Genomic DNA, 27,017 nt, shown 5'->3' with positions numbered 1-27,017 from the left:
TCATTTTGGGGTATTGTGTGTAGATTGTTGAGGGAAAATGTTTTATTGAATCCATTTTAGAATAAGGCTGCAATGTAACACTGAATACTTTCCGAATGCACTGTATATACAAGGAGTACCGGTACTGTGTAAATGTTTAGGGGTATGAGGTAGTTAAGGTAGTATGTACATGTAGGTTGTGGTAAAAGTGACTGGCAATCAGGATAGATATTTAACAGAGTAGGAGTAGTGTAATTGGAGAGTGTGAAAGTGTGTACGTGTGTGTGTGTGTATGACGTCAATATTCATGTTTTGTGTGTGTGTGTGTGTGTGTGTGTTGGCGTGTCAGTGTAAGTATGTGTGAGTCTGTGGGTAGAGTCCAGTGACTGTGCAGAGTCAGTGCAAAAAAGGGTCAATGCAATAGTCTGGTTAGCCATCTGATTAACTGTTCAGCAGTCTTATGGCGTGGGGGGGATAAGCTGTTCAGGTGGTCCCAGACTTGGCGATCCGGTACCGCTTGCCGTGCAGAAGCAGAGTTAACAGTCTGTGGCTTGGGTCTGAACATTTTCCAGATCTTCCTCTGACACCGCCTGGTATAGAGGTCCTAGATGGCAGAGAGTTCGGCCCCAGTGATGTTCTGGGGCGTCCGCACCATCCTCAGCAACTCATTGCGATTGAGGGGAGTGCAGTTGCCATACCAAGAGTCTTGATGCAGTCAAGATGCTCTCAGTGGTACAGCTGTAGAATGTTTTGAGGATCTGAGGGGCCATGACAAATCTTCTCAACCTTTTTCTCGACTATGCTGATGTGAGAGAACCATGTTAAATCCTTAGTGATGTGGACACCAAGGAACTTGAAGCTCCTTACCCGCTCCACTACAGCCCCGTCGATGTGGATGGGGGCATGCTCGACCATCCGTTTTCTGTAGTCCACGTCAGCTCCTTTGTCTTGCTGACGTTGAGGGAGAGGTTGTGGCCCTGGCATCCCACTGCCAGGTCTCTGACCTCGTCCCTCTTTGCTGTCTCACCGTCATCTCACCGTCGTCTGTCTCCTTAATGTTATCGGATGAATCCCTGAACAGTCCGTGTTAGCGAAGCAGTCTTGTAGCTTAGTGTCCACTTTGTCGGACCACTTCCGTACTGGGCTTCCTGTTTGAGTTTTTGCTTGTAAACAGGAAGCAGGAGGATGGAGTCATGGTCTGATTTGTCAAAGGGATGGCGAGGGAGGGCCATGTGTGCGTTTCTGTGGTTAGAGTAAAAGTGTGTCTGCCAGTTTCACTTCTCTTACAACAGTGTGTCTGTAGACTTAAGGATGGATCCTGAGTTGTGGCATGAAGCTCCATCTTTTGTGTGAATCGGGCATTCTTGTCACAGGGAGATTTGGAAGGAATCAAATCATGCTTCGTAAACAACAGGAGAGAGACGATGCAGAGAGAAACAATAGAAAAAGAATAACACAAGGAATAAATACACAATGAGCGACAGTAACTTGGCCATATACACAGGGTATCAGTACTTTTATTATTATTTATCCTTTATTTAACTAGACAAGTCAGTTAAGAACAAATTCTTATTTACAATGACAGCCTATGAACAGTGGGTTAACTGCCTTGTTCAGGGGAAGAATGACAGATTTGTACCTTGTCAGCTCAGGGGTTCGATCTAGCGATCTATTCAGTTCCTGGCCCAACGCTCTAACCACTAGGCTACCTGCCGCCCCAATACTGAGTTGACGTGCTGGGGTACAAAGTAGTTGAGGAAGATATGTACATATTGGTAGCGGTAAAGTAACTAGGCAACAGGATAGATAATAAACAGTAGCAGCAGCGTATTTGATGAGTCCAAAAAAGGTAGTGCAGAGAGGGTCAGTTGTGAGTTCCACCTACATGTTTGAAGTTAGGATTCTGCCTTTAGTTAACACACGCGTGTGTGTGCACGCACACACAAGCACACACAGATCCACTTCTTAGAGGGGCTTCAAATCTGTATCAGGTCACTTCCGTCAAAACAGTAACAGCTGTTTCCATGATACTGGTCCAAGCTCCTGGTTAAAGACTATCTCATGTCACTTTTTACCTTTGAAACTCCAAACTTCAGAGCCTGAACCCAGATGTGTTTGTGCCGTCTTGTCAACTCCTATGGTCATTGTCACTCCAAACAATGCAGAGCTATTTTTATTTGACCTTTATTTAACTAGGCAAGTCAGAACAAATTCTTATTTACAATGACGGCCTACCCCGGCCAAATCCGAACGATGCTGGGCCAATTGTGCACCGCCCTATGGGACTCTCAATCACAGCCGGATGTGATGCAGCCTGGCTTCGAACCAGGGACTGCAGTGACGCCTCTTGCACTGAGATGCCGTGCCTAAAACCGCTGCGCCACTTGGGAGCAGGCTACAAGCTTTAGCCGAGATGTTAATGCTACCAACATCTTTTTTGGTTTGCAATTCAGTTCCTCTGCTGAAATACAGCTATTGATAAAGCTACGGCCGTAGTTCTCACACAAGTTATTTCTTTGTTCTAAATGACCCTCTGACCTAACCTGCAACCAAACCAAACTTAAAGGTGTGGTCAACTCAGGGCTTATTTCTTTATGTGTACAGGAAATATAAATTACAGACCACAGACACTATTTCTGTCTATCTTGTTGATGCTAACTGCAGTATGAGTTTATATAGCGAGGGAGGAAAAAGAGAGACGATTGAAAAGGGAGATGTCAAAAGCCCATCCATGTTTGCATTATTCTGTCCGTACAGCTGAATTGAACAAAACGCTGGGCTCGACTGACACCACCAGTCATGCTGTTACCATGGCAACACATACCTGGGTGGTAACCCGACGCCAAGCATATGTGGACTGGGACTATGAACAGTGGGCTGGCCCCTGGTGAACTAACCTAAGAACAAAGCTGAACCACGGCTATTGTATCCCTCCACCTACTGTACTCTACACTGGGTCCAATTGATATTGTGACTTTAATTACAGTCTCAAAGAAGGTTTATAACTTAATAATAAGTCTGTAGATTTTGTGGCGCAATGGTTAAGTCAGTGCAAACTATAGGTCACATACACACATACACACACAAATAAATTTTTCAACAGAGCCCTCTCTATTTCAGGCGCAGGGGAAAGTAGGGCGCTGTGACTGTGAGAGAGACGCGGCTCTGTGGGAAAACAAAGAGTCTTTTTAAACTTGTGGCAAAGCGGTTGGACCTAGTACAGTCATGTACTAATGGCTCTGTATAATGCAGGCTTACACTACACTATGTCACTGTATAATGTAGGCTTATGCTACACTATGTCACTGTATAATGTAGGCTTATGCTACACTATGTCACTGTATAAGGCAGGCTTATACTACACTGTATGTCACTGTATAATGCAGGCTTATACTACACTATGTCATGTCACTGTATAATGCAGGCTTATACTACACTATGTCACTGTATAATGCAGGCTTATGCTACACTATGTCACTGTATAATGTAGACGTATAATACACTGTGTCACTGTATAATGCAGGCTTATACTACACTATGTCACTGTATAATGTAGGTTAATACCACAGTATGCACATACATTAATGGCATTAATGTCTATACTCCAGATAGAGAGGGAATAGAGAGAGGGAATCAATTATTTCAACTTAATGACAAATTGCACTTGTCTGCTTCCCTACAACTGTCTGCTATCACTGCTATTTATTTAGTATTTTCCAGCATGTAGAGTTGGTTATATACTGTATATTTTTAGAGTCAAAAGAAACTTGGAATATCTCAATAAATTACTCAGTGAGCTCTCATCCCTTTAAATGGTAAACATGACATCACATACAAGACTGTTCGCTGGTGTTGATTTGACCTGAATCCATATACTTTTAGAAAAAAAGTTATTATCTAGAACCTAAAAGGGTTCTTTGGCTGTCCCCATAGGAGAACCCTTTGAAGAACCCTTTTTGGTTCCAGGAAGAACCATTGTCCAACATCAAACGGTGTCACTCCTCCGCGACACTCGTCCCTCAACCAATCCAAAGACAGTACAGTATGAAGATAGGCACAAATGCTTAAAATTGCTTCTCCAATAGAAATCCCCGATCACACTTGTAGGCAATGTCATGGTGTAGTTGGCTTGCTAAGCTCACGTGTAGGAACACAGCATCTGGTGTCATGGTTGACTGCGCATGTGCAGGCCATCAAATCAAAGGCACTCCTTCGTTATGAAATAGTTTTTCAAGAAAATGAAAACGTGTCAGTTTGTCACATTCACGAGGTTGGAGTTATAACATTTTCAACTACTTAAGCCATTGGCTCAATTCTAAGTTGGTCCTTTAGATTTTGAGAAAATGTACAACTAAGGAAGAATCTTTCCCCTCTCTCAAACACCAAACCCTCTGCCTGTTCTGTCTGGTCTGTTTGCAAGCGTTCCCAGAAGTCTCGCAATGTTGTGCCCCTGGGTTTAGAAACTCTGTGACCGATCTGCCTTTGTAGGATGTGGAACTCATATTCAAATTTGAATATTGAGCATCCGCCATTCAAAAAATGAAAACATAGTTCCTAATTTTGGACATCACTGCACTCTTGTATAACTCACTGTGAAATAGGCAGAATAACTAGCTAGCTAAATTATTAAAATGTTGTGACAGAGATTTAGTCGTTTGTAATTTTGACAAAATAAAAACAAACCGGTGGCTATCTCCTGCACAAAATTCTGTGCAAGGACGTTGGTCGTCAGTGCAGTGACTTGGTCAGCTGTGTAGCTAACAGTTTATTTTTCAACTGTTCAGAGGAGATTGTGTGAATCAGGCCTTCATGGTCGAATTGCTGCAAAGAAACCACTAGTAAAGGACATCAATAATAAGAAGAGACTTGCTTGGGCCAAAAACACAAGCAATGGACATTAAGACCGGTGGAAGTCTGTCTTTTTGGTACTGTACAGTTGAAGTCGGAAGTTTGCATACACCTTAGCCAAGTACATTTATACTCCGTTTTTAGTCCTAGTAAAAAATCCCTGTTTTAGGTCAGTTAGGATCACCACTATATTTTAAGAATGTGAAATGTCAGAATAATAGTAGAGAGAATGATTTATTTCAGCTTTTATTTATTTCATCACATTCCCAGTGGGTCAGAAGTTTCCATACACTCAATTAGTATTTGGTAGCATTGCCTTTAAATTGTTGAACTTGGGTCAAATGCTTCGGGTAGCCTTCCACAAGCTTCCCACAATAAGTTGGGTGAATTTTGGCCCATTCTTCCTGACAGAGTGTCACGTTCTGACCTTAGTTCTTTTGTTATGTCTTTGTTTTAGTATGGTCTGGTCGTGAGTTGGGTGGGTTGTCTATGTTCCTTTTTCTATGTTGTGTTTTGCGTTTGGCCTGGTATGGTTCTCAATCAGAGGCAGGTGTCGTTAGTTGTCTCTGATTGAGAATCATACTTAGGTAGCCTTTTCCCACTTGTGTTTTGTGGGTGATTATTTTCTGTTATGTGTATGTCACCTTTCAGAACTGTTTCGTTTCTCCTTTGTTGTTTTGTTTAGTGTTCTCGGTTTAATAAATATATGATGAACACTTACCACGCTGCGCTTTGGTCCTCACCTCATTCCAACGACGAGCGTCACACAGAGCTGGTGTAACTGTGTCAGGTTTGTAGGCCTCCTTGCTCGCACACGCCTTTTCAGTTCTGCCCACACATTTTCTATACAATTGAGGTCAGGGCTTTGTGATGGCCACTCCAATACCTTGACATTGTTGCCATTTTGCCACAACTTTGGAAGTATGCTTGGGGTCATTGTCCATTTGGAAGACCCATTTGTGACCAAGCTTTAACTTCCTGACTGATGTCTTGAGATGTTGCTTCAATATAGCCACATAATTTTGCTTCCTCATGATGCCATCTATTTTGTGAAGTGCACCAGTTCCTCCTACAGCAAAGCATCCCCACAACATGATGCTGCCAACCCCGTGCTTCACGGTTGGAATGGTGTTCTTTGGCTTGCAAGCCTCCCCCTTTTTCCTCCAAACATAATGATGGTAATTATGGCCAAACAGTTCTATTTTTGTTTCATCAGACCAGAGGACATTTCTCCAAAAAGTGTGATCTTTGTCCCCATGTGCAGTCGCAAACTGTAGTCTGGCTTTTTTATGGGGGTTTTGGAGCAGTGGCTTCTTCCTTGCTGAGCAGCCTTTCAGGTTATGTTGATATAGGACTCGTTTTACTGTGGATGTTGATACTTTTGTTCCTGTTTCCTCCAGCATCTTCACAAGGGCCTTTGCTGTTGTTCTGGGATTGATTTGCACTTTTCGCACCAAAGTACGTTCATCTCTAGGAGACAGAATGAGTCTCCTTCCTGTGCGTATGATGGCTGCGTGGTCCCATGGTGTTTATACTTGCGTACTATTGTTAGTACAGATGAACGTGGTACCTTCAGGCATTTGGAAATTGCTCCCAAGAATGAACCATTTCTTTTGATTTTCCCATGATGTCAAGGCACAGTCAACTTAGTGTATGTAAACTTCTGACCCACTGGAATTGTGATACAGTGAATTATAAGTGAAATAATCTGGCTGTAAACAATTGCTGGAAAAATGACTTGTGTCATGCAGAAAGTAGATGTCCTAATCGACTTGCCAAAACTATAGTTTGTTAACTATAAATATTTGGAGTGGTTGAAAAACTAGTTTTAATGACTCCAACCTAAGTGTATGTAAACTTCAGACTTCAACTTTATATAGCTAACTGTAAAGTAATGAGTGGGACATATAGTGTTTAGTTGCATGCTATTTCATGTCAATCATATTGCTGCTTGTAGCCTGTAAGTGATGCTTCATGGTCTTATGCTTCAAATCAATTCAAATCAAATTTTAGTGGTCACATTCTCATGGTTAGCAGATGTTATTGCCAGTGTAGTGAAATGTTTATGCTTCTAGATCTGACAGTGCAGCAGTATCTAACAGGTAATATCTAACAATTCCACAACAAATCCTAATACACACACTCCAGTAAAGGATGATCAGTGACTGAGCGGCTAAGATGCAATAGATAGATTTTTAGATAGATAGTGTAGTGTGCTATACATATGAGATAAGTCATGTGAGATATGTAAACATTCTTAAAATGGCATTATTAAAGTGACTAGTGTTCCATTTATTAAAGTGGCCAATGATATCAAGTCTGTAGGTAAGCAGCCGCCTCTCTTTGCTAGTTGCCTTGAGAAGGTGGCCTTGAGTGCTATAGTGGCCTTGACACAATCTGATGGCCTTGAGAAAGCATATGTTTTTCAATCTCTCTGTCCCAGCTTTGATGCACTTGTACTGACCTCGCCTTCTGAATGGAAGCAGGGAGAACAGGTAGTGTCTTGAGTGGTTATTGTCCTTGGTGATATTTTTGGCCTTCCTGTGACATCGGGTGTTGTAGTTGTCCTGACCGGCAGGTAGTTCGCCCCCGGTGATGCGTTGTGCAGACCACATCACCCTCTGGAGAGCCCTTTGGTTGTGGGCGGTGCAGTTGCCTTACCAGGCAGTCATACAGCCTGACAGGATGCTCTCGATTATGCACCTGTAAAAGTTAGTTGGGGTTTTCGGTGACAAGCCACATTTTTTCAGCCTCCTGAGTTTGAAGAGGTGCTGATGTAAGTGGACCATTTCAGTTTGTCCATGATATGTACACGAGGAATTTAAAACTTTCCACCTTCTCCACTGCTGTCCCGTCGATGTGGATAGGGGGGTGCTCCCTCTGAAGTCCACAATAATTTCCTTTGTTTTATTGACATTGAGTGAGAGGTGCCCTCACCGACCTCCCTGTAGGCTGCCTAGTCATCGTTGGGAATCAAGCCCACTACTGTTGTGTCATCTGCAAACTTGATGATTGTTGGATGCATGCTTGGCCTAGTAGTCATGGGTGAACAGGGAGTACAGGAGGGTGCGGAGAACGCACCCTTGTGGGGCCCCTGTGTTGAGGATCAGCGGAGTGGAGATGCTGTTTCCTACCTTCACCACCTAGGGACAGCCCATCAGGAAGTCCAGGTCTGAGTTCCACAGGGTGGGACACTATGGTGTTGAATGCTGAGCTGTAGTCCATGAACAGCATTCTTACATAGGTATTCCTCTTGTCCAGGTGGGATAGGGTAGTGTGCAGTGTGATGACGATTGCATCGTCTGTGGATCTATTGGGGCGGTAAAGCAAATTGAAGTGGGTCTAGGGTGACAGGTGATATGATCCTTGACTAGTCTCTCAAAGCACTTCATGATGAGAGGAGTGCTACAGGGCGATAGTCATTTAGTTCAGTTACCTTGGCTTTCTTGGGAACAGGAACAATCGTGGCCATCTTGAAGCATGTGGGGACAGCAGACTGGGATAGGTATCGATTGAATATGTCCGTAAACACACCAGCCAGCTGGTCTGCACATGCTCTGAGGACGCGGCTAGGGATGCCATCTGGGCTGGCAGTCATGCAAGGGTTAACACGTTTAAATGTTTTACTCACGTCGGCCACGGAGAAGGAGAGCCCACAGTCTTTGGTAGTGGTTCGTGTCGGTGGCACTGTATTCTCCTCAAAGCGCGCAAAGAAGTTGTTTAATTTGTCTGGAAGCAAGATGTCGATGTCCACGACTGGGCTTGTCTTCTTTTTGTAATCCGTAATTGTCTGTAGAATGTGGCTTGTTTATCAAGTGTTCTGCCTTGCAATAAGAAATACCATAAATTAAGAAATAATTGGGGGGGAAAACAGCAAATAATGAGAGGTTTTGACTTTATAAAAAAAAAATGAAAATGCTATTTAGTACTGTGATGGTATTAATTAACATAATATTATTACGTAAATACTTTGTAAAAATGTTCTAGGCTACCCTACCATTGAATTTGGGTTGTGGCTAGGGTTACTATCTGTTCAGGGTTAGGGTTATTGCTTAAATAGTTTATACCTAGGGTTAGGGTTTTTAAGGCAAAAGACCGAATGTTTTTATAGCTCACTTTTTCCTCCCCGTGGCCATCTGCGGGTACTTACATACCTCGCTGGGCTCATAATCTGAGGTAGCAACTGATCTACAAATCAACGAGGTAGACCCATCCATTTGGTTGCAACTCAGTGAACCAGCTCAGCATACACTCAATTCGATGCTTACTAAAGAACAGATTTCGAAGCATATCAAATAACCCAGCAGCCATTTAGAAACAACAAAATTAATCCAATAATCGTTTTGTTTTTCATTCAAATTTTTCTGGCGGTTTAAATTGGCAAAATCTTGAAAAAGAGAACACAGACACGTGTTTTGGTTTAGGTTTTACACCTTTTTCTGGAAAGAATTTGGTAAACCATGAACAATTTTTTAAAAAATTAATCGCTAGGCGTCAGCCATCTCTTCACCGTGGGTCACCGCAACGTGTACTCGGCCAAACAGTGAGATCGCACATCAAGTAGCCGTTACCTGAGGTAAACCTTCAAGGTTTACGTGGGATAATCTCATTGCTAACAATTGCGAAGCTGGCATTTTGATGGAGAACAGTACGCTGGGAATAGAAAGTTTGGAAGGTGAGTTGGTGCCACGTGCTCAGTAGAACTATTTGGAGCTGGCAGGGTGAGAAATGCCCTAAAATAAGGCCTGGTTTTTTGCAATTACTTCAAAACCATGCCAAACAGCTGGGACATACGGTAAAATTATGAAACTGAGCTCCATGGCGGTTGCAATGAACTCGTTTTTATCAGAACATTTCAGTGACTGGCTCAGCTAACAAATCTATGCTAGCTTTCGTGCCCATAGTCAAACTTCAGAAACATTGCTCATTGAAGGACAATAATCTTTAGCTAGATGTAAAATGGGGTGACTAAGATTTCCTCACCAATAAAACATTAACATTATTGACATTTATTGTTCTAGCTTAGATTAATTCAGACATTTTTTAAGCAGAAACGGGGTTCAGCCGATGTCTCCTAGGTAATATTTTCAAATGTTGTGGCAGCACATTGTAGCCGGACTACTTCTGATCTATCCCATGATCCTTTGCGAGGTACGAGACAGATCAGTGCAGGTGGAATCAATCCACTAGCTGATGTAAGACAATGGGTAGAAGAACCCTTTTGAGTTCCACCAAAAAGGGTTCTCCTATGGGGACAGCCGAAGAAAGAGTGTAGTGGTGTAGTGGTGTTTAGTAGCTGTATGTCTCCAAACAGACACATGAATACCAATACAGGAAAAAGGAAGTTGACGATGTTGTTTTGTTGCCAGGCAACTGATATGCTAATGAGGCTGTTAGTCAGTCAGAAGGCTTCTGTGTGTGTTTGCCTGTGTGTTTGTATGCGTGTGGCTCAGTGAGTGTGTGTTTGCCTATGTGTGTGTGTGTGTGTGTGTGTGTGTGTGTGTGTGCGCACATCTCAGCATTCAGTGTCTCAGCATTCCGACACAGCTATAATTGAAAGTATCCGTTCTCTGTATGAAGAGTGGAGATTTGATGGCCCTCTCCTCTCCACAGCTAAATTATCCCAAATTGTCAGGTCAGACCTAGCCATCTGTCATCGGCGTAGTGCCCTGCTTATCAGGAGATGGAGATGGAGAAACGGGTCGCTCTGTGCTTGATTAAGGTGCCTGTTGAACACGTTTTTTCTCTTCTCCTTTGCTCTCCATCGTTTAAACAAGACGAGTCTCTCTTTCTGAGGCAAATCATCAAGTGTATGACTTAAGCTGGTGGCACACACACACACACACACACACACAAACCATTTTGGGGCTATAATGCGCTGTGCCTCCCTGCTCCACTGTTTGTTCTACAGCTCAATTAGTTAATATGGAGTAAGCAGATTAGCATGGAGCATAGCAGTAGACGGCCTGGCTGTGGCTCTGCTATCTGCTGTGTAACAGGGGGTATGTGTCTGTGTGCGCGTGTGTGTGTGTGTGTGCTTCCCTATCTATGTGAGAGGATGGAGGACTCAGATGGAGCTCAGTGGAAGATCAGACTACCATCTGATTAGATCTGGGATTGCTCTGTCTGGCCTGAGAGAGAGGTAGAGGGGAGGGAGAGCCAAAGAGAGACAACGGGGAGAGAGGATTAAGAGAGAAAGGGGAGAGAGTGACAGACAAGACAAAGAGAGAAAAGTGATAAAGGGAGTAGGAGAGAGAGAGAGAGTTGTGTCCCGTCCTTATCCCCTCGACTGCAGAGATAAAAGGTATTAGGAGTCTGTTAACCCTTTGAACTCTTATCATACACACACATCGACCCCACACACACAACCTCTCAGAGCAAAGTGGTATGTGTTAGCGTGCGTACGTGTGCGTGCGTGTTTCGATGACTGCTCATGTGGTTACAACTGAAAGACCATGGTCTGTTTCTAGTGTGTAAGGCACTGGTTGAAACCACCTTGCTGTGTTTTGCATAGAGATTGAAGAAGGGCTGCTCCAGTGGAATATTCGACAGGGCTGTCATTTGAGCGAATTCAGTCCGAGACTCTTCCTTACTCATGCTCTCCCTTTTTTCTCTCTCTTTCTCCTTTTTCTGCAGCATGTCCAGTCCTCCTATATGGCCAGGGAGTCCCTTCTTCCGAAAAAATGGAGGGGTCCTCCTGCAAGGTACCGTCACATAGACTTTAATATCGTGCCTTCTCTTCTCTTCTCACTCCCTCTCTCTCTCTCCCGTATCTCCTCCTCGCCCCCACGGTGCACGGTAGGATGGACTGAAACCCCCATCCTTCACTTTCTGATACACTTCAAAGCTGCCGAAGTGAAGTTGGTTCATTTGCATATGCTCTTTAGATATCATTAACCCAGTCTAACTCTCTCTCTGTCTCTCTGTCTCTCTGTCTCTCTCTCTCTCTCTCTCTCTGTCTGTGTGTGTGTCGATCACCCTCCCTCCATGCAGGCACCTGGCTAGATCACCATAGCCTTAACTCACACTGTATAGATCCGGCATTGGTTCTGCTCTTATAAAAAGGAGCGTCTCTAAGTCTCGAGGTGGCTGCCTTTTTGTGTCTGCTCCCCTCCTCTTTCTCTCATTCAGACGTTATTTTTTTGGCAGGGGGGGGGGTATATAGAGATTCTGGCAGCATCTCTTCAGCTGCTTCTTCCCCTCTCTTGTTTTTCCTGCTGTACTGTAATCCGATGGAATGTCTTCTTCTCCTTTCTTTCTCCTTCTCCCCCTGCGGCGCTGGGCATTGAGAAGGGGTTTGGTGTATAAGTCGCCATTGTTCCTTTGTCTCTTGACCAGTTGATCAGTATTCCAAGCTCCTGCTTAATGTGATACTGCACATGGTAATGGTGATGCACAGAGAACAGACCTTAATGTGGCTATTGTGGAGCAACCGAAAAAGAGAGGGAGGGAGATCCCTTTTCCCGAGGACAATGCTGCAGTTTAGGAAACAGGGGAAGGAGGAAGAGGAGTTTTGAAAGGAGGCATACAGCTTCTAACGTATTGCTTTATCCCGAAGAGGATAAATATATCTATCTTTCCAGGAGTGTTTGAGGAAGCAAAGGAAAAAAAGTGTTACAAAGAATGGGCAAATGATTCTACTGAAGTGGTCCATTGTTGCATTGAGTGTGTGGCTATTGTACAGTGATGTAGAATATCAGAAGAAAGGACACATCTGAAATTGGACCCTATTCCCTATAGGGCTCTGGCCAAAAGCAGTGCACTACATAGGGAACAGGGTGCCATTCTGGATGAACCCCGTTGTCTTTGTGTTGAACTTTATTGTCAGTTAACTGGACTCAATCCCCTAGTCGGTTAGGAAGACATGGAGATTCACCTTCTGAAAGTTGCCATGGTAATGGTTAGAGCTGGCCACCTAAAGTATTGTTGCCATGGCTGCGATACGTCGGTAGACATCTTCCCCAAGCTTTTGTGTCTGTGGGAGAGGGCGATGAGACTGTCAGGGTTTTTACTATGGGGAGTTTCATCTTCTAGATCAGACAATGAATTGAGGAGATGAGAACGTAAAGGTATATGGAAGATATAATTGCCTGTTTTGGGTCTTCCCTCTTTCTCCTTTTATTTTGGTCAATTGTATTCCTCTCTCTCAATTATTCTGCCCCTTATACTTCCTCTAATCCCTCTCCATCTATTTATCCCCCCCTCCTCTCTCTCTGCCCCCGCATCTCTCGGATTCTCTCGCATTTAAATGCGGAAGATACATTCAGTTGATACATTTAATTAAATAAGATTAGAAAAAGAAATAAACAAGAAAATGTACATGGATGATGGTTACGCAATGTATCGCTTGTAGGTGATGTACAATGTATATACTTCAGGGAACTAAAGGTCATTGGGATGTCCCTCAGGTTATGGAAATCACCCAGAATAATTCCCAGCTTTATGTCATTATCAAAAGCACAGAAGTTGGGAATTGATTGATCTTATTTGGGAGTATTTCTTACAGTAGAGGAGAAAGTGCATCTCTGTCTCTACCTCCCCTGTAGTGCAGTGACCACATAGCGTTCCTCTTTGGGAAGCCATGTCTTTTTGCATGGCCTTTTTCGATAGCCTACTGGTGGTCGCTGAGCCTGTGTTTGGTCAGGATCTGTCTCTGTTTTGTATCTTTGACAGAGTAGAGATATTCTGACCATTTGTATTCTCTTTTGAGGGCCAAACAGCAGTTTAGTTTATTCTTTGTTTTGGTTTTTGTTAAGGAGGTTTTAATTTCTGTAACAATTGGATTGATTTCCTTGTGTGTTTTGGGTAATAGGGTTGTTTTAGTGTTTTTAATAGCTGACATAGGGGACTCTTCTCAGGGTTCCGCTGTTAGGTTTCTGGTGCTTTGAATAGTAAGGATTTTGGGGCTTCATTTCAAATGGTGCCAAAATGTTTGTGTCCTTTTCTTTATATTTACAATTAAAGGGAATCTTAAGAGTCCAGCTCTGCATACATTATTTGGTATTTAAAAATAAATATATATTTAGGATAATTCTGCAGAATACTGTATGTTGATTTTCCTTTGAGTTTTTAGCCCAATGCTTATGATCGTAATTACAGATTGGACTCCAAACCTCGCTTCCATTTAGTGAAATTGGTGAAATTACACTGTTGACTATTTTGTACCATATTTGGAGAGGAATATTTATTTTGGGGAATTTACTTTTTAAGGAGTAAAATGCTTTACAGGCTTTTTATTTGAGTGGATTCACTGCCAGACCAAAACCTACCAGAGGCACATATTTTTTGTCCTAGGTAGTTGTACCATTGGTCATGTTCAGCCATGGTATTTCCAAATTTGAACGAATGTCTGCTGCTCTGATTCCTGGCATTTTTCTGGAAAATCACAACTTTGGATTTCCGAAACTTTAAATTTAAAATTTTTATAGTATTTGTAATTTTTAGTCCCAGCCCCCATCCCCGCAGGAGGCCTTTTGGTAGGCCATCATTGTAAATAAGAATTTGTTCTTAACTGGCTTGCCTAGTTAAATAAAGGTTAAAAAAAGGGAGAAATTATGCTTTATTCCCAAATAATGTTTAGTTGTTCCTGTAGTTGCTCTGTTGGTGACAGTAGGCCAAGGTCATCTGCGTAGAGCAGGAATCGGACTTCATCTTTGAGGGTGAATCCATGGGCTGCAGATGTAGACGTTGAACAGAGTTGAACTTAAACTGCACCCTTGTCTCACCCCTCGCCCTTATGCAAAATAAATTTATTTTATTGTTCAGTTTAATACTGCTTGTGTCGTTAGAGTAAATAGATTTAATGATGTCGTATACTTTACCCCCTCTCTCTCTCTCTCAACCCCGCACCTCTCTGATTCAGAGGGGTTGGGTTAAATTCGGAAAACACATTTTGGTTGAATGCGTTCAGTTTTGCAGCTGACTAGGTATACCCTTTCCCCTCTCTCTCTCCCACCTCGCCTCAGTTAGAGATAGCAGGACTATTACAGACAGAGGTACCAAAAGTACCCTGCCCCTGCAAGTTACTGGATGTTCATAGAACACTGCTTAGATATGTGGAGACCTACTCTACTGTGTCCCTCGTCTGTCTCCCAGCTGACAGACCGACACACCACTGATACTGGCAGTTAGAGGGAGGAGTGTTTAGTATCAACTCTGCTGCTGTGGAGCCTGGTATTACCTGGAGCGTGAGGGAGGGAGGGAGGGATGGATGGATGGATGAAGGGGAAGGGGAGGTGGGGGGTAGTGTGTGTGGGAGGAACATCTGTTGAGAGCAGCGACCGAAACACGATCTGAACTGCTAGCTAACACATACACTCACACAGATAAGTAGAAAGGTGTGCTTCCAGTGTGTGTGTGTGTGATTGTGTATGTATGTGTGTCTCGCAGCCCCTTGCGCAGGCCTTGAGAGAGTTTTTGAGAGGCTGGAGATTTTCTCTGGAGCAGCTGAAGGAGAGGCAGACAAACTAGAGCTATATTATTGAGCCACTAGTACCATGACACACACACACACACACACACAAACTCAGGTACCCCCACACACACACACACACACACACACTCCTCCCTCAGCTGTGTGATCCAGCTCCGTTCTGAAGCCTCTCACACCTGTCCCAGTCTCATGCACAGGTCACTATTGATTTATGGATTTAGGAGCTTCCCCTGACACCCTGCCAAAAGCCCTCCAAATACACCCTCTCTTTCTTCTCCTCCCTCCCTCCCTCTGTCTCTCTCTCTCTCTCTCTCCCCTCCTCTCCACTCTCCTGCTCTTCTTGTTGAGTTGTGCCTCTTCAGTTCAAAGTTCTGTGGTGAGGCGTGTCTAGCTTAGGAATGGCTCAGAGAGCTGGAGTCTAGCGCTATACCCATCACTTTCAAACTGAAGAGAGGGGATAGAGGGATAGAGGGAGGACAGGAGAGGGGATAGAGGGAGGACAGGAGAGGGGATAGAGGGAGGACAGGAGAGGGGATAGAGGGAGGACAGGAGAGGGGATAGAGGGAGGACAGGAGAGGGGATAGAGGGAGGACAGGAGAGGGGATAGAGGGAGGACAGGAGAGGGGATAGAGGGAGGACAGGAGAGGGGATAGAGGGAGGACAGGAGAGGGGATAGAGGGAGGAGAGATAATATAGAGGAGGGAGGACAGGAGAGGGGATAGAGGGAGGATAGGAGAGGGGATATAGGGAGGATAGGAGAGGGGATAGAGGGAGGACAGGAGAGGGGATAGAGGGAGGAGAGATAATATAGAGGAGGGAGGACAGGAGAGGGGATAGAGGGAGGATAGGAGAGGGGATAGAGGGAGGACAAGAGAGAGGATATAGGGAGGACAGGAGAGGGGATATATGGAGGACAGGAGAGGGGATAGAGGGAGGACAGGAGAGGGGATAGAGGGAGGTAGAGAATATAGAGCAGAGAGAAGGGATTGGGGTCCAGTAATCCAGACTAGTAATATGACAGCTGTAATACCTAATAGTACAGATGTTATAGTACTAACTAAAATTGTATAGTCCCATTAACTCATCATCATTGAACTGTATTATTCCCTGTAGTACTCCTGGGTATGATGTCATGCATGCCTCTAAGTGTGTGTGTGTGTGTGTGTGTGTGTGTGTGTGTGTGTGTGTGTGTGTGTGTGTGTGTGTGTGCAACACAAGAAGGGTTTCCAGCTGACCATTGATTGACATGTGACACCATTGTATGTGCGCGTGCACGTGACGACATAGCTGTGTGTCATGTGACCACATTACAATTTTTGTTCACGAGTGTCCAATTTCTATTGGTGCGTGTGTGTGTGTGAGACAGCGCCTCTAAGCCCCTGAACCTATATCCCATTTAGGTGGTCTTCTGTATGTTTTTACATCTATTGAATGATGCAGGACCAGTTAGAGCAGAAGGCGACAGAGCAGGACGTATGGCGCAGTGTGTGTCGGTGTGTGTCGCGTGCCTCTGCTGTCTCACAAGTTAGGAGTGAGTCAGAGGAAAAGTCTTTGAAGTATTCCGCCCACCACTCTGCTCTCAGCAATGAATACATACAATGGACACACACACACACACACACACACACACATATTTCAGCTCTGAGCAATGGCAGAATAAGCCGGGGGATATTTAACTTGCTGATATCGGAGAGAAAAGAATGAAGAGAGAGCGAGGGAAGAGAGGAGTACCGGAGTACCGATGAATAGTTGGAGGAATGGCAGTGGACTGAAGACACAGAATATCACAGTGGAACCACTTTCCGCACTGCACCCTCTCCGATGGGGACACAGACGATGTGGTGAACCCATTTCCATACCACACCGCTCTCCATAGCTCCCTCTGCATGAAACTCACCGCTACCGTTATGGAGGAACGTAGACCGTTGTCGCCTGTTTCAAGACATTCTGGCAGAACCCGTTTTCTCATCACACTTCATTGTTTTTGTTGTTGTTGTTGTTTTCTTATGCAGACAGTTGGACAAGTGAGAGGAGAGAGTGTTTCAGGTGCTTGCTGGTGTAGTTCTAAATAGATGTCATATATTATACGTAAAGCCTTGTTAAAGGTCTGTGTAATATGTGGAATACCGACGTGTCACACGGGAATGCCGCCTGTCCCTAAACAGAGCGCGCGAGCATAAAGAGATATCTTTATATTTTTAAAACCTTTATGATTGCAATGTTTACTGTTCATTTTCAATCGTTTTTTGTTTGTTGTTGTTGTTTTTTGGTTCCTTCTTGTCGGTGTATTTCACTTGCTTTGGCTTGCCTTTCCCATGCCAATAAAGCCCCTTTTCCCATGCCAATAAAGCCCCTTTTCCCATGCCAATAAAGCCCCTTTGAAATTTGCCTCCTCTTCCGTTTCTCTCACCGTCGTCCTTCTTTTCCTCCTCTCCCCTTAACTTCTAAGAGTTAGTCACTCGTTCTTCTCTTCGTTCTTCTTCCACAATTAGATATTCAGGAGATGACGGAGGGGGGGGGGGGGGGGGGGTGAAAGAGAGACAGACTGAACAGAGTTTGTAGAAGTGTGTGTGTTCTCCCAGGCACCCAGTGTGTGCTCTGAACGGGGGAACGCCTCCTCTCCTCCCTCCTTTTCCCCTCTCATATTCTCATCCTCCTCTCACTCACTCACTCCTTTTATCTCCTCTTTGTTCCACGAGAGTTGTGTCAAAGTCTATGGGACTGAAGACCCCCCCCCCCCCCCCCAATACCTTGTCTTGTTGTTCTGCTCCTTGCTCTCCTCCTATCATAATCTCCTATCTCCTAGTGTGAATGGATTAGGTGGTGTAGTGTGTCCAGTCCAGTTTTAGCAGATCTGATTGTCTAGAAGTGGCCGTTGTCACGTTAGCTACACACACACACACACCACTCTGTTATGTCAGAATACCCCGGGGGTAAAAGGAAGTGCGAGAGAGGCTGTGGTCACAGCGATCAGTTGGTTACATCATCTCTCCTGTCTCTCTCTCTGTGGGTGGTGCTGTCAGGTAGCGTATTTCCTGCTTCAAAGCATCTCACTCCCTCTTCCTTTTCTCTCATCCTTTTCGCTCTTTTAACCTTCGGAGTGTCACAGTGACTCAGAGGTGTGTGTGTGTGTGTTTCCACTAACAGCCTTGACCATGTCTCCTGGGTCTATCTGTCTGTCTGGGGGATGAAAAGGTGTCCTCACGTCTAGGGGAAATGGCACAGCACCGGCAACCCATGTGACAGATCCAGCTGATGGGAGGGAAAGGGGTTGACTGGTTGTCTGGTGTCCTCACACTTCTACACCCAGTCAGCATGTCCACAATGAGTACAATTCCACCGCTGCCACCAATGAACCACTGAAAGGCTCTCTGATGCTACAGGATCTTTATGTAAAGTGGGATGTCATCACACTCGTCTGATGTACTGGGCTTTCCTGTTTCAGACAATGAAAGTCTATGCAGTCCTTGGTTCACCTCGAAGTGTGGGGAGGTCTACATTCTGGTTTTAGTTGACTTCAGTCCATGTTCTGCCCACAGCTGGCCTGGATTCTGTTATTGGTCACTCCCATTTAGAAGCCAGTCTGCTATTGGTCACTCCCACTTAGAACACCCTCTGCTATTGGTCACTCCCACTTACAACACCAGTCTGCTATTGGTCACACCCACTTAGAACACCAGTCTGTTATTGGTCACTCCCACTTAGAACACCAGTCTGCTATTGATCACTCCCACTTAGAACACCAGTCTGTTATTGGTCACTCCCACTTAGAACACCAGTCTGCTATTGATCACTCCCACTTAGAACAGCAGTCTGCTATTGGTCACTCCCACTTAGAACACAAGTCTGCTATTGATCAAATCAAATCAAATCAAATTGTATTTGTCACACATACACATGGTTAGCAGATGTTAATGCGAGTGTAGCGAAATGCTTGTGCTTCTAGTTCCGACAATGCAGTAATAACGAACAAGTAATCTAACTAACAATTCCAAAAAAACTACTGTATTATACACAGTGTAATGGGATAAAGAATATGTACATAAGGATATATGAATGAGTGATGGTACAGAGCAGCATAGGCAAGGTACAGTAGATGATATCGAGTACAGTATAACATATGAGATGAGTATGTAAACAAAGTGGCATAGTTAAAGTGGCTAGTGATACATGTATTACATAAGGATGCAGTCTGATATAGAGTACAGTATATACGTATGCATATGAGATGAGTAATGTAGGGTAAGTAACATTATATAAGGTAGCATTGTTTAAAGTGGCTAGTGATATATTTACATCATTTCCCATCAATTCCCATTATTAAAGTGGCTGGAGTTGAGTCAGTGTCATTGACAGTGTGTTGGCAGCAGCCACTCAATGTTAGTGGTGGCTGTTTAACAGTCTGATGGCCTTGAGATAGAAGCTGTTTTTCAGTCTCTCGGTCCCAGCTTTGATGCACCTGTACTGACCTCGCCTTCTGGATGACAGCGGGGTGAACAGGCAGTGGCTCGGGTGGTTGATGTCCTTGATGATCCTTATGGCCTTCCTGTAGCATCGGGTGGTGTAGGTGTCCTGGAGAGCAGGTAGTTTGCCCCCGGTGATGCGTTGTGCAGACCTCACTACCCTCTGGAGAGCCTTACGGTTGAGGGCGGTGCAGTTGCCATACCAGGCGGTGATACAGCCCGCCAGGATGCTCTCGATTGTGCATCTGTAGAAGTTTGTGAGTGCTTTTGGTGACAAGCCGAATTTCTTCAGCCTCCTGAGGTTGAAGAGGCGCTGCTGCGCCTTCTTCACGATGCTGTCTGTGTGAGTGGACCAATTCAGTTTGTCTGTGATGTGTATGCCAAGGAACTTAAAACTTGCTACCCTCTCCACTACTGTTCCATCGATGTGGATAGGGGGGTGTTCCCTCTGCTGTTTCCTGAAGTCCACAATCATCTCCTTAGTTTTGTTGACGTTGAGTGTGAGGTTATTTTCCTGACACCACACTCCGAGGGCCCTCACCTCCTCCCTGTAGGCTGTCTCGTCGTTGTTGGTAATCAAGCCTACCACTGTTGTGTCGTCCGCAAACTTGATGATTGAGTTGGAGGCGTGCGTGGCCACGCAGTCGTGGGTAAACAGGGAGTACAGGAGAGGGCTCAGAACGCACCCTTGTGGGGCCCCAGTGTTGAGGATCAGCGGGGAGGAGATGTTGTTGCCTACCCTCACCACCTGGGGGCGGCCCGTCAGGAAGTCCAGTACCCAGTTGCACAGGGCGGGGTCGAGACCCAGGGTCTCGAGCTTGATGACGAGCTTGGAGGGTACTATGGTGTTGAATGCCGAGCTGTAGTCGATGAACAGCATTCTCACATAGGTATTCCTCTTGTCCAGATGGGTTAGGGCAGTGTGCAGTGTGGTTGAGATTGCATCGTCTGTGGACCTATTTGGGCGGTAAGCAAATTGGAGTGGGTCTAGGGTGTCAGGTAGGGTGGAGGTGATATGGTCCTTGACTAGTCTCTCAAAGCACTTCATGATGACGGATGTGAGTGCTACGGGGCGGTAGTCGTTTAGCTCAGTTACCTTAGCTTTCTTGGGAACAGGAACAATGGTGGCCCTCTTGAAGCATGTGGGAACAGCAGACTGGTATAGGGATTGATTGAATATGTCCGTAAACACACCGGCCAGCTGGTCTGCGCATGCTCTGAGGGCGCGGCTGGGGATGCCGTCTGGGCCTGCAGCCTTTCGAGGGTTAACACGTTTAAATGTCTTACTCACCTCGGCTGCAGTGAAGGAGAGGCCGCATGTTTTCGTTGCAGACCGTGTCAGTGGCACAGTATTGTCCTCAAAGCGGGCAAAAAAGTTATTTAGTCTGCCTGGGAGCAAGACATCCTGGTCCGTGACTGGGCTGGATTTCTTCCTGTAGTCCGTGATTGACTGTAGACCCTGCCACATGCCTCTTGTGTCTGAGCCGTTGAATTGAGATTCGACTTTGTCTCTGTACTGGCGCTTAGCTTGTTTGATAGCCTTGCGGAGGGAATAGCTGCACTGTTTGTATTCGGTCATGTTACCAGACACCTTGCCCTGATTAAAAGCAGTGGTTCGCGCTTTCAGTTTCACACGAATGCTGCCATCAATCCACGGTTTCTGGTTAGGGAATGTTTTAATCGTTGCTATGGGAACGACATCTTCAACGCACGTTCTAATGAACTCGCACACCGAATCAGCGTATTCGTCAATGTTGTTATCTGACGCAATACGAAACATCTCCCAGTCCACGTGATGGAAGCAGTCTTGGAGTGTGGAGTCAGCTTGGTCGCCCCAGCGTTGGACAGACCTCAGCGTGGGAGCCTCTTGTTTTAGTTTCTGTCTGTAGGCAGGGATCAACAAAATGGAGTCGTGGTCAGCTTTTCCGAAAGGGGGGCGGGGCAGGGCCTTATATGCGTCGCGGAAGTTAGAGTAACAATGATCCAAGGTCTTTCCACCCCTGGTTGTGCAATTGATATGCTGATAAAATTTAGGGAGTCTTGTTTTCAGATTAGCCTTGTTAAAATCCCCAGCTACAATGAATGCAGCCTCCGGATAAATTGTTTCCAGTTTGCAGAGAGTTAAATAAAGTTCGTTCAGAGCCATCGATGTGTCTGCTTGGGGGGGGATATATACGGCTGTGATTATAATCGAAGAGAATTCTCTTGGTAGATAATGCGGTCTACATTTGATTGTGAGGAATTCTAAATCAGGTGAACAGAAGGATTTGAGTTCCTGTATGTTTCTTTCATCACACCATGTCACGTTGGCCATAAGGCATACGCCCCCACCCCTCTTCTTACCAGAAAGATGTTTGTTTCTGTCGGCGCGATGCGTGGAGAAACCCGTTGGCTGCACCACTTCGGATAGCGTCTCTCCGGTGAGCCACGTTTCCGTGAAGCAAAGAACGTTACAGTCTCTGATGTCCCTCTGGAATGCTACCCTTGCTCGGATTTCATCAACCTTGTTGTCAAGAGACTGGACATTGGCAAGAAGAATGCTAGGGAGTGGTGCACGGTGTGCCCGTCTCCGGAGTCTGACCAGAAGACCGCCTCGTTTCCCTCTCTTTCGGAGTCGTTTTTTGGGGTCGCTGCATAGGATCCGCTCCGTTGTACTGTTTGTAAGGCAGAACACAGGATCCGCGTCGCGAAAAACATATTCTTGGTCGTACTGATGGTGAGTTGACGCTGATCTTATATTCAGTAGTTCTTCTCGACTGTATGTAATGAAACCTAAGATGACCTGGGGTACTAATGTAAGAAATAACACGTAAAAAAACAAAAAACTGCATAGTTTCCTAGGAACGCGAAGCGAGGCGGCCATCTCTGTCGGCGCCGGAAGCTCTCACTTAGAACAGCAGTTTGCTATTGGTCACTCCCACTTAGAACACCAGTCTGCTATTGGTCACTCCCACTTAGAACAGCAGTCTGCTATTGGTCACTCCCACTTAGAACAGCAGTCTGCTATTGGTCACTCCCACTTAGAACAGCAGTCTGCTATTGGTCACTCCCACTTAGAACAGCAGTCTGCTATTGGTCACTCCCACTTAGAACAGCAGTCTGCTATTGGTCACTCCCACTTAGAACAGCAGTCTGCTATTGGTCACTCCCACTTAGAACAGCAGTCTGCTATTGGTCACTCCCACTTAGAACTCCAGTCTGCTATTGGTCACTCCCACTTAGAACACCAGTCTGCTATTGGTCACTCCCACTTAGAACCCCAGTCTGCTATTCTTCACTGCTACTTGTGTTCTATATTCAGATCTATGGAGGAACATCTGCTATCTTTATTGATCGTTTTTCCTCTCTCTCTCTCCCTCTCTCTCTCTCTCTTTCTCTCGTTTGTTATCGGGGTGATTTATTATGTGGGTGTAGCGTCTGCTTTTATGACTGAACAGATATGATCCGTAGCTGTTGTGTCTCTTTCTGTTTCTGTCATCAAGTGTGAATTGATGAGAGGGCTGAGTGTTGCATCATCTCGTTGAGTCTGTGATCTGAGTGAACAGATATGGGTTGTGCCTGGTAAATGTGGAGCTCATTTCCTGGGTGTCATAGTTAGGCCTGTCACATGCATGATCATATGAAGTTTGTGGGTGCTTTGACTTGTGATGATGATGATGCCTCTTTCCCTATTCCCCCCCCCCCTGCTCTCCCTCTCCTTCCCTCTCTCTTCCTCTTTCTTACCCAGTTACTTCTATAAATAGGTTTTGAAGTCAGGGGCTGTGCATTGTAACACTACACTGCCTTCCTTTACACAGAGGGAGAGAGTGGGAGAGGGAGAAAGGATGAGAGAGGGAGAAAGGATGAGAGAGGGAGAAAGGATGAGAGAGGGAGAAAGGATGAGAGAGAGAGAGAGAGAGAGAGAGAGAGAGAGAGAGAGAGAGAGAGAGAGAGAGAGAGAGAGAGAGAGAGAGAGAGAGAGAGAGAGAGAGAGAGAGAGAGAGAGAGGAGAGAGAGAGAGAGAGAGAGAGAGAGAGAGAGAGAGAGAGAGAGAGAGAGAGAGAGAGAGAGAGAGAGAGAGAGAGAGAGAGAGAGAGAGAGAGAGAGAGAGAGAGAGAGGAGAGAGAGAGAGAGAGAGAGAGAGAGAGAGAGAGAGAGAGAGAGAGAGGAGAGAGAGAGAGAGAGAGAGAGAGAGAGAGAGAGAGAGAGAGAGAGAGAGAAAAACGCATAGCAGCGTTGAAAGATATATAGAGTAAGAATGACTTTGCTTATAGTCACCACTCGACTGGTTTCAATTATGGGCTGTAAACATTGATTATGTCTCCCTCTCTATTTCCCCCTATCCTTCTTTCTCTCTTTCTTCCCTACTCCCTCTCTGCATGTCTGTCTCTCTCTCTCTCCCTCTCTCTCTCTGGTATTTCCTGTTCTTGGTCATGTGGTGTGTGTGATCCACCCGGGCTCTGAAGTGAAGTATGTGAAATGTGATCGGTTGCCTTGGCGACAGCAATGCCCCAGTCAGAGAGAGTGGCAGGAAGGAAGCAGCAACCCACAGGAAAAATCACTACAGTACATACTACAGTATACTACATTACATTATGTACTATAGTATATACTACAGTTTTATTTGACTGCAGTATTTATACTATAGTTAACTGTATTCTACACTATACACTAAAGTCCAAGTCTGCAAAAACACTAGATACTGTAGTCAAATGAAACGAGTGTTTTTGCAGACTTTACTGTAGTATTTCCTATGGTGTTTTTGTTTTATTATTCTCCTTCAGGAAACCTATTGGATAAATACTGAAAGAACACATTCTCCATTACCTGTAAGTAGGTTGGTCAGTGTTCTGAAGGGATAGTTCACAGCTTCTGCTCTTTTTCTATAACCTGTAGGGAACACAATATATGATCTATACTTGGCATGTAGGTTTCTCACTTATGGGTGGCACAAATTTGGAATATGGGGGAGGGGAATGGGCAGGGTATATGTAAATGCAATGCTGTAGTATTTACTATAGTTAAAAAAGTGTTGTGTTTTTGCGGACTTGACTGTAGTGTTCACCACAGTATTTTAAAAAGAAAAGGTTAATACTGTAGTATTTGCTATAATATTCCACAGTATGCTACATACTAAAGCCTTCTATAATAAGTACTACACATGATTGAGTGATACTACAGTGTGTATTATAGTATTCTACAGTATACTACAGTTTACTTTAGAATGCTATGTAAGTACTGTGGTATTCTATAGTAAACAGTCATATTTGTTCATATGGGAAGCCACACAGACATTCCTTTAGAGGAGGGGGAGAGAAAAAGATGGAGAGAGAGGGAGATAAAAGGGAAACAATGAAATCATTGAAGGATTCTGCCCTTTTTTAAGAACCCTTGAATAATTCAGCCACTCTACTTGAAGTAAAACTCCTTGTTTAGAACCTCTCCTCTTTCTAAAAAGGACTTTCTTATTTCTGACAGCTTGTTTCCCAGACCTCTGCTCCTCCATTTCTGTTACACAAGCCTGACAGCTCCCTGTGTGTCTGTTGCTTTGCACGACAGAGGTTGTGGACTCAGAACAGGCCAGGGGCCCAAGTGGAAAGGAACATCACATTTCTGCTTTAAATGGATAGTGCAGCCTAAAATCTGAGTTGATCAGTTACCTCCAGATCCTGCCCATATTCTGTATACTGTCGACAGAGTCCTAGGAATTCATCTCGGGAGATTTGTACAGCAAGATGCCACATTTGAGTGAGTGAGTGAGAGAGAGAGACTCATTTGTGAAATATATGTTAACATTGCCAAAGCACGTGAAGTAGATAATAAACAACAAAAATGAACAGTAAACATTTCCCTCAAATGTCATATTATGGCTATGTACAGTGTTGTAGCGATGTGCAAATAGTTAAAGTACAAAAGGGAAAATAAATCAACATAAATATCGGTTGCACTTACAATGGGGTTTGTTCTTCACTCGTTGCCCTTTTCTCGTGGCACAAGGTCACAAATCACGCTGCTGTGATGGCACACTGTGGTATTTCACCCACTAGACATGGGAGTTTATCAAAATTGGGTTTGTTTTCAGTTTTCAGTTTTCAGTCTGTGTAATCTCAGGGAAATATGTGTCTCTAATATGGTCTTACATTTGGCAGGAGGTTAGGAAGTGCAACTAGTTTCCAACACATTTTGTGGGCAGTGTGCACATAGCCTGTCTTCTCTTGAGAGCCAGGTCTGCCTATGGCGTCCTTTCTCAATAGCAAGGCTATGCTCACTGAGTCTGTACATTAGTCAAAGCTTTCCTTAAGTTTAGGTCAGTCACAGTGGTCAGGTATTCTGCCACTTTGTACTCTCTGTTTAGGGCCAAATAGCATTCTAGTTTGCTCGTTTTTTTTGTTAATTCTTTCCAGTGTGTCAAGTAATTATCTTTTTGTTTTCTCATGATTTGGTTGGGTCTAATTGTGTTGCTGTCCAGCTTGCTTAGGGGACTCTTCTCCAGGTTCATCTCTCTGTAGGTGATGGCTTTGTTATGGAAGGTTTGGTAATCGCTTCATTTTAGGTGGTTGTAGAATTGAATGTCTCTTTTCTGGATTTTGATCATTAGCGGGTATCGGCCTAATTCTGCTCTGCATGCATTATTTGGTGTTTTATGTTGTACACAGGATATTTTTGCAGAATTCTGCATGCAGTCTCAAATTGGTGTTTGTCCCATTTTGCGAATTCTTGGTTAGTGAGCAGATCCCAGACCTCACAACCATAAAGGGCAATAACTGATTCAAGTATTTTTTGCCAGATCCTAATTGGTATGTTGAATTTTATGTTCCTTTTGATAGCATAGAAGGGCTTTCTTGCCTTGTCTCTCAGCTCGTTCGCAGCTTTTACTGTCAGGGCCCAGGTCTGACAGAATCTGTGCAGAAGATCTAGGTGCTGCTGTAGGCCCTCCTTGGTTGGGGACAGAAGAACCAGATCATCAGCAAACAGTAGACATTTGACTTCAGATTCTAGTAGGGTGAGGCTGGGTGCTGCAGACTGTTTTAGTGCCCTCGCCAATTCCTTGATATATATGTTGAAGAGGGTGGGGCTTAAGCTGCATCCCTGTCTCACCCCACGGCCCTGTGGAATAAATATGTGTTTTTTGCCAAATTTAACCGCACACTTCCATGTTTGTGTACATGGATTTTCCCCCTAACACCACTTTCCATCAATTTGCATAGCAGACCCTTATGCCAAATTTAGTAAAATTATTTTGGGAAATCAACAAAGCATGAAGACTTTGCCTTTGATTTGGATTGTTTGTTTATCAATTAGGGTGTGCAGGGCGA

At 44.6% G+C, this 27,017-nt stretch overlaps 1 protein-coding gene across 3 annotated transcripts in view; it reads left to right on the top strand.

Moving 5' to 3' along the window:
• foxn3 (forkhead box N3) overlaps positions 1-27,017 on the top strand; it is a 116,497-nt gene that overhangs the window by 68,627 nt on the left and 20,853 nt on the right. For all 3 annotated transcript variants that reach the window (XM_020487538.2, XM_020487539.2, XM_020487540.2), the window contains exon 4: positions 11,464-11,531. In XM_020487538.2, the coding sequence (XP_020343127.1) occupies positions 11,464-11,531 (68 nt within the window). The remainder of the gene's footprint in view (positions 1-11,463; positions 11,532-27,017) is intronic.

The sequence above is a fragment of the Oncorhynchus kisutch genome, linkage group LG7 (assembly GCF_002021735.2).
Source record: "Oncorhynchus kisutch isolate 150728-3 linkage group LG7, Okis_V2, whole genome shotgun sequence".
Taxonomy (NCBI): domain Eukaryota; kingdom Metazoa; phylum Chordata; class Actinopteri; order Salmoniformes; family Salmonidae; genus Oncorhynchus; species Oncorhynchus kisutch.
Note: the sequence above shows the minus strand (reverse complement) of the source record. Positions and strands in the feature narration are given on the sequence as shown.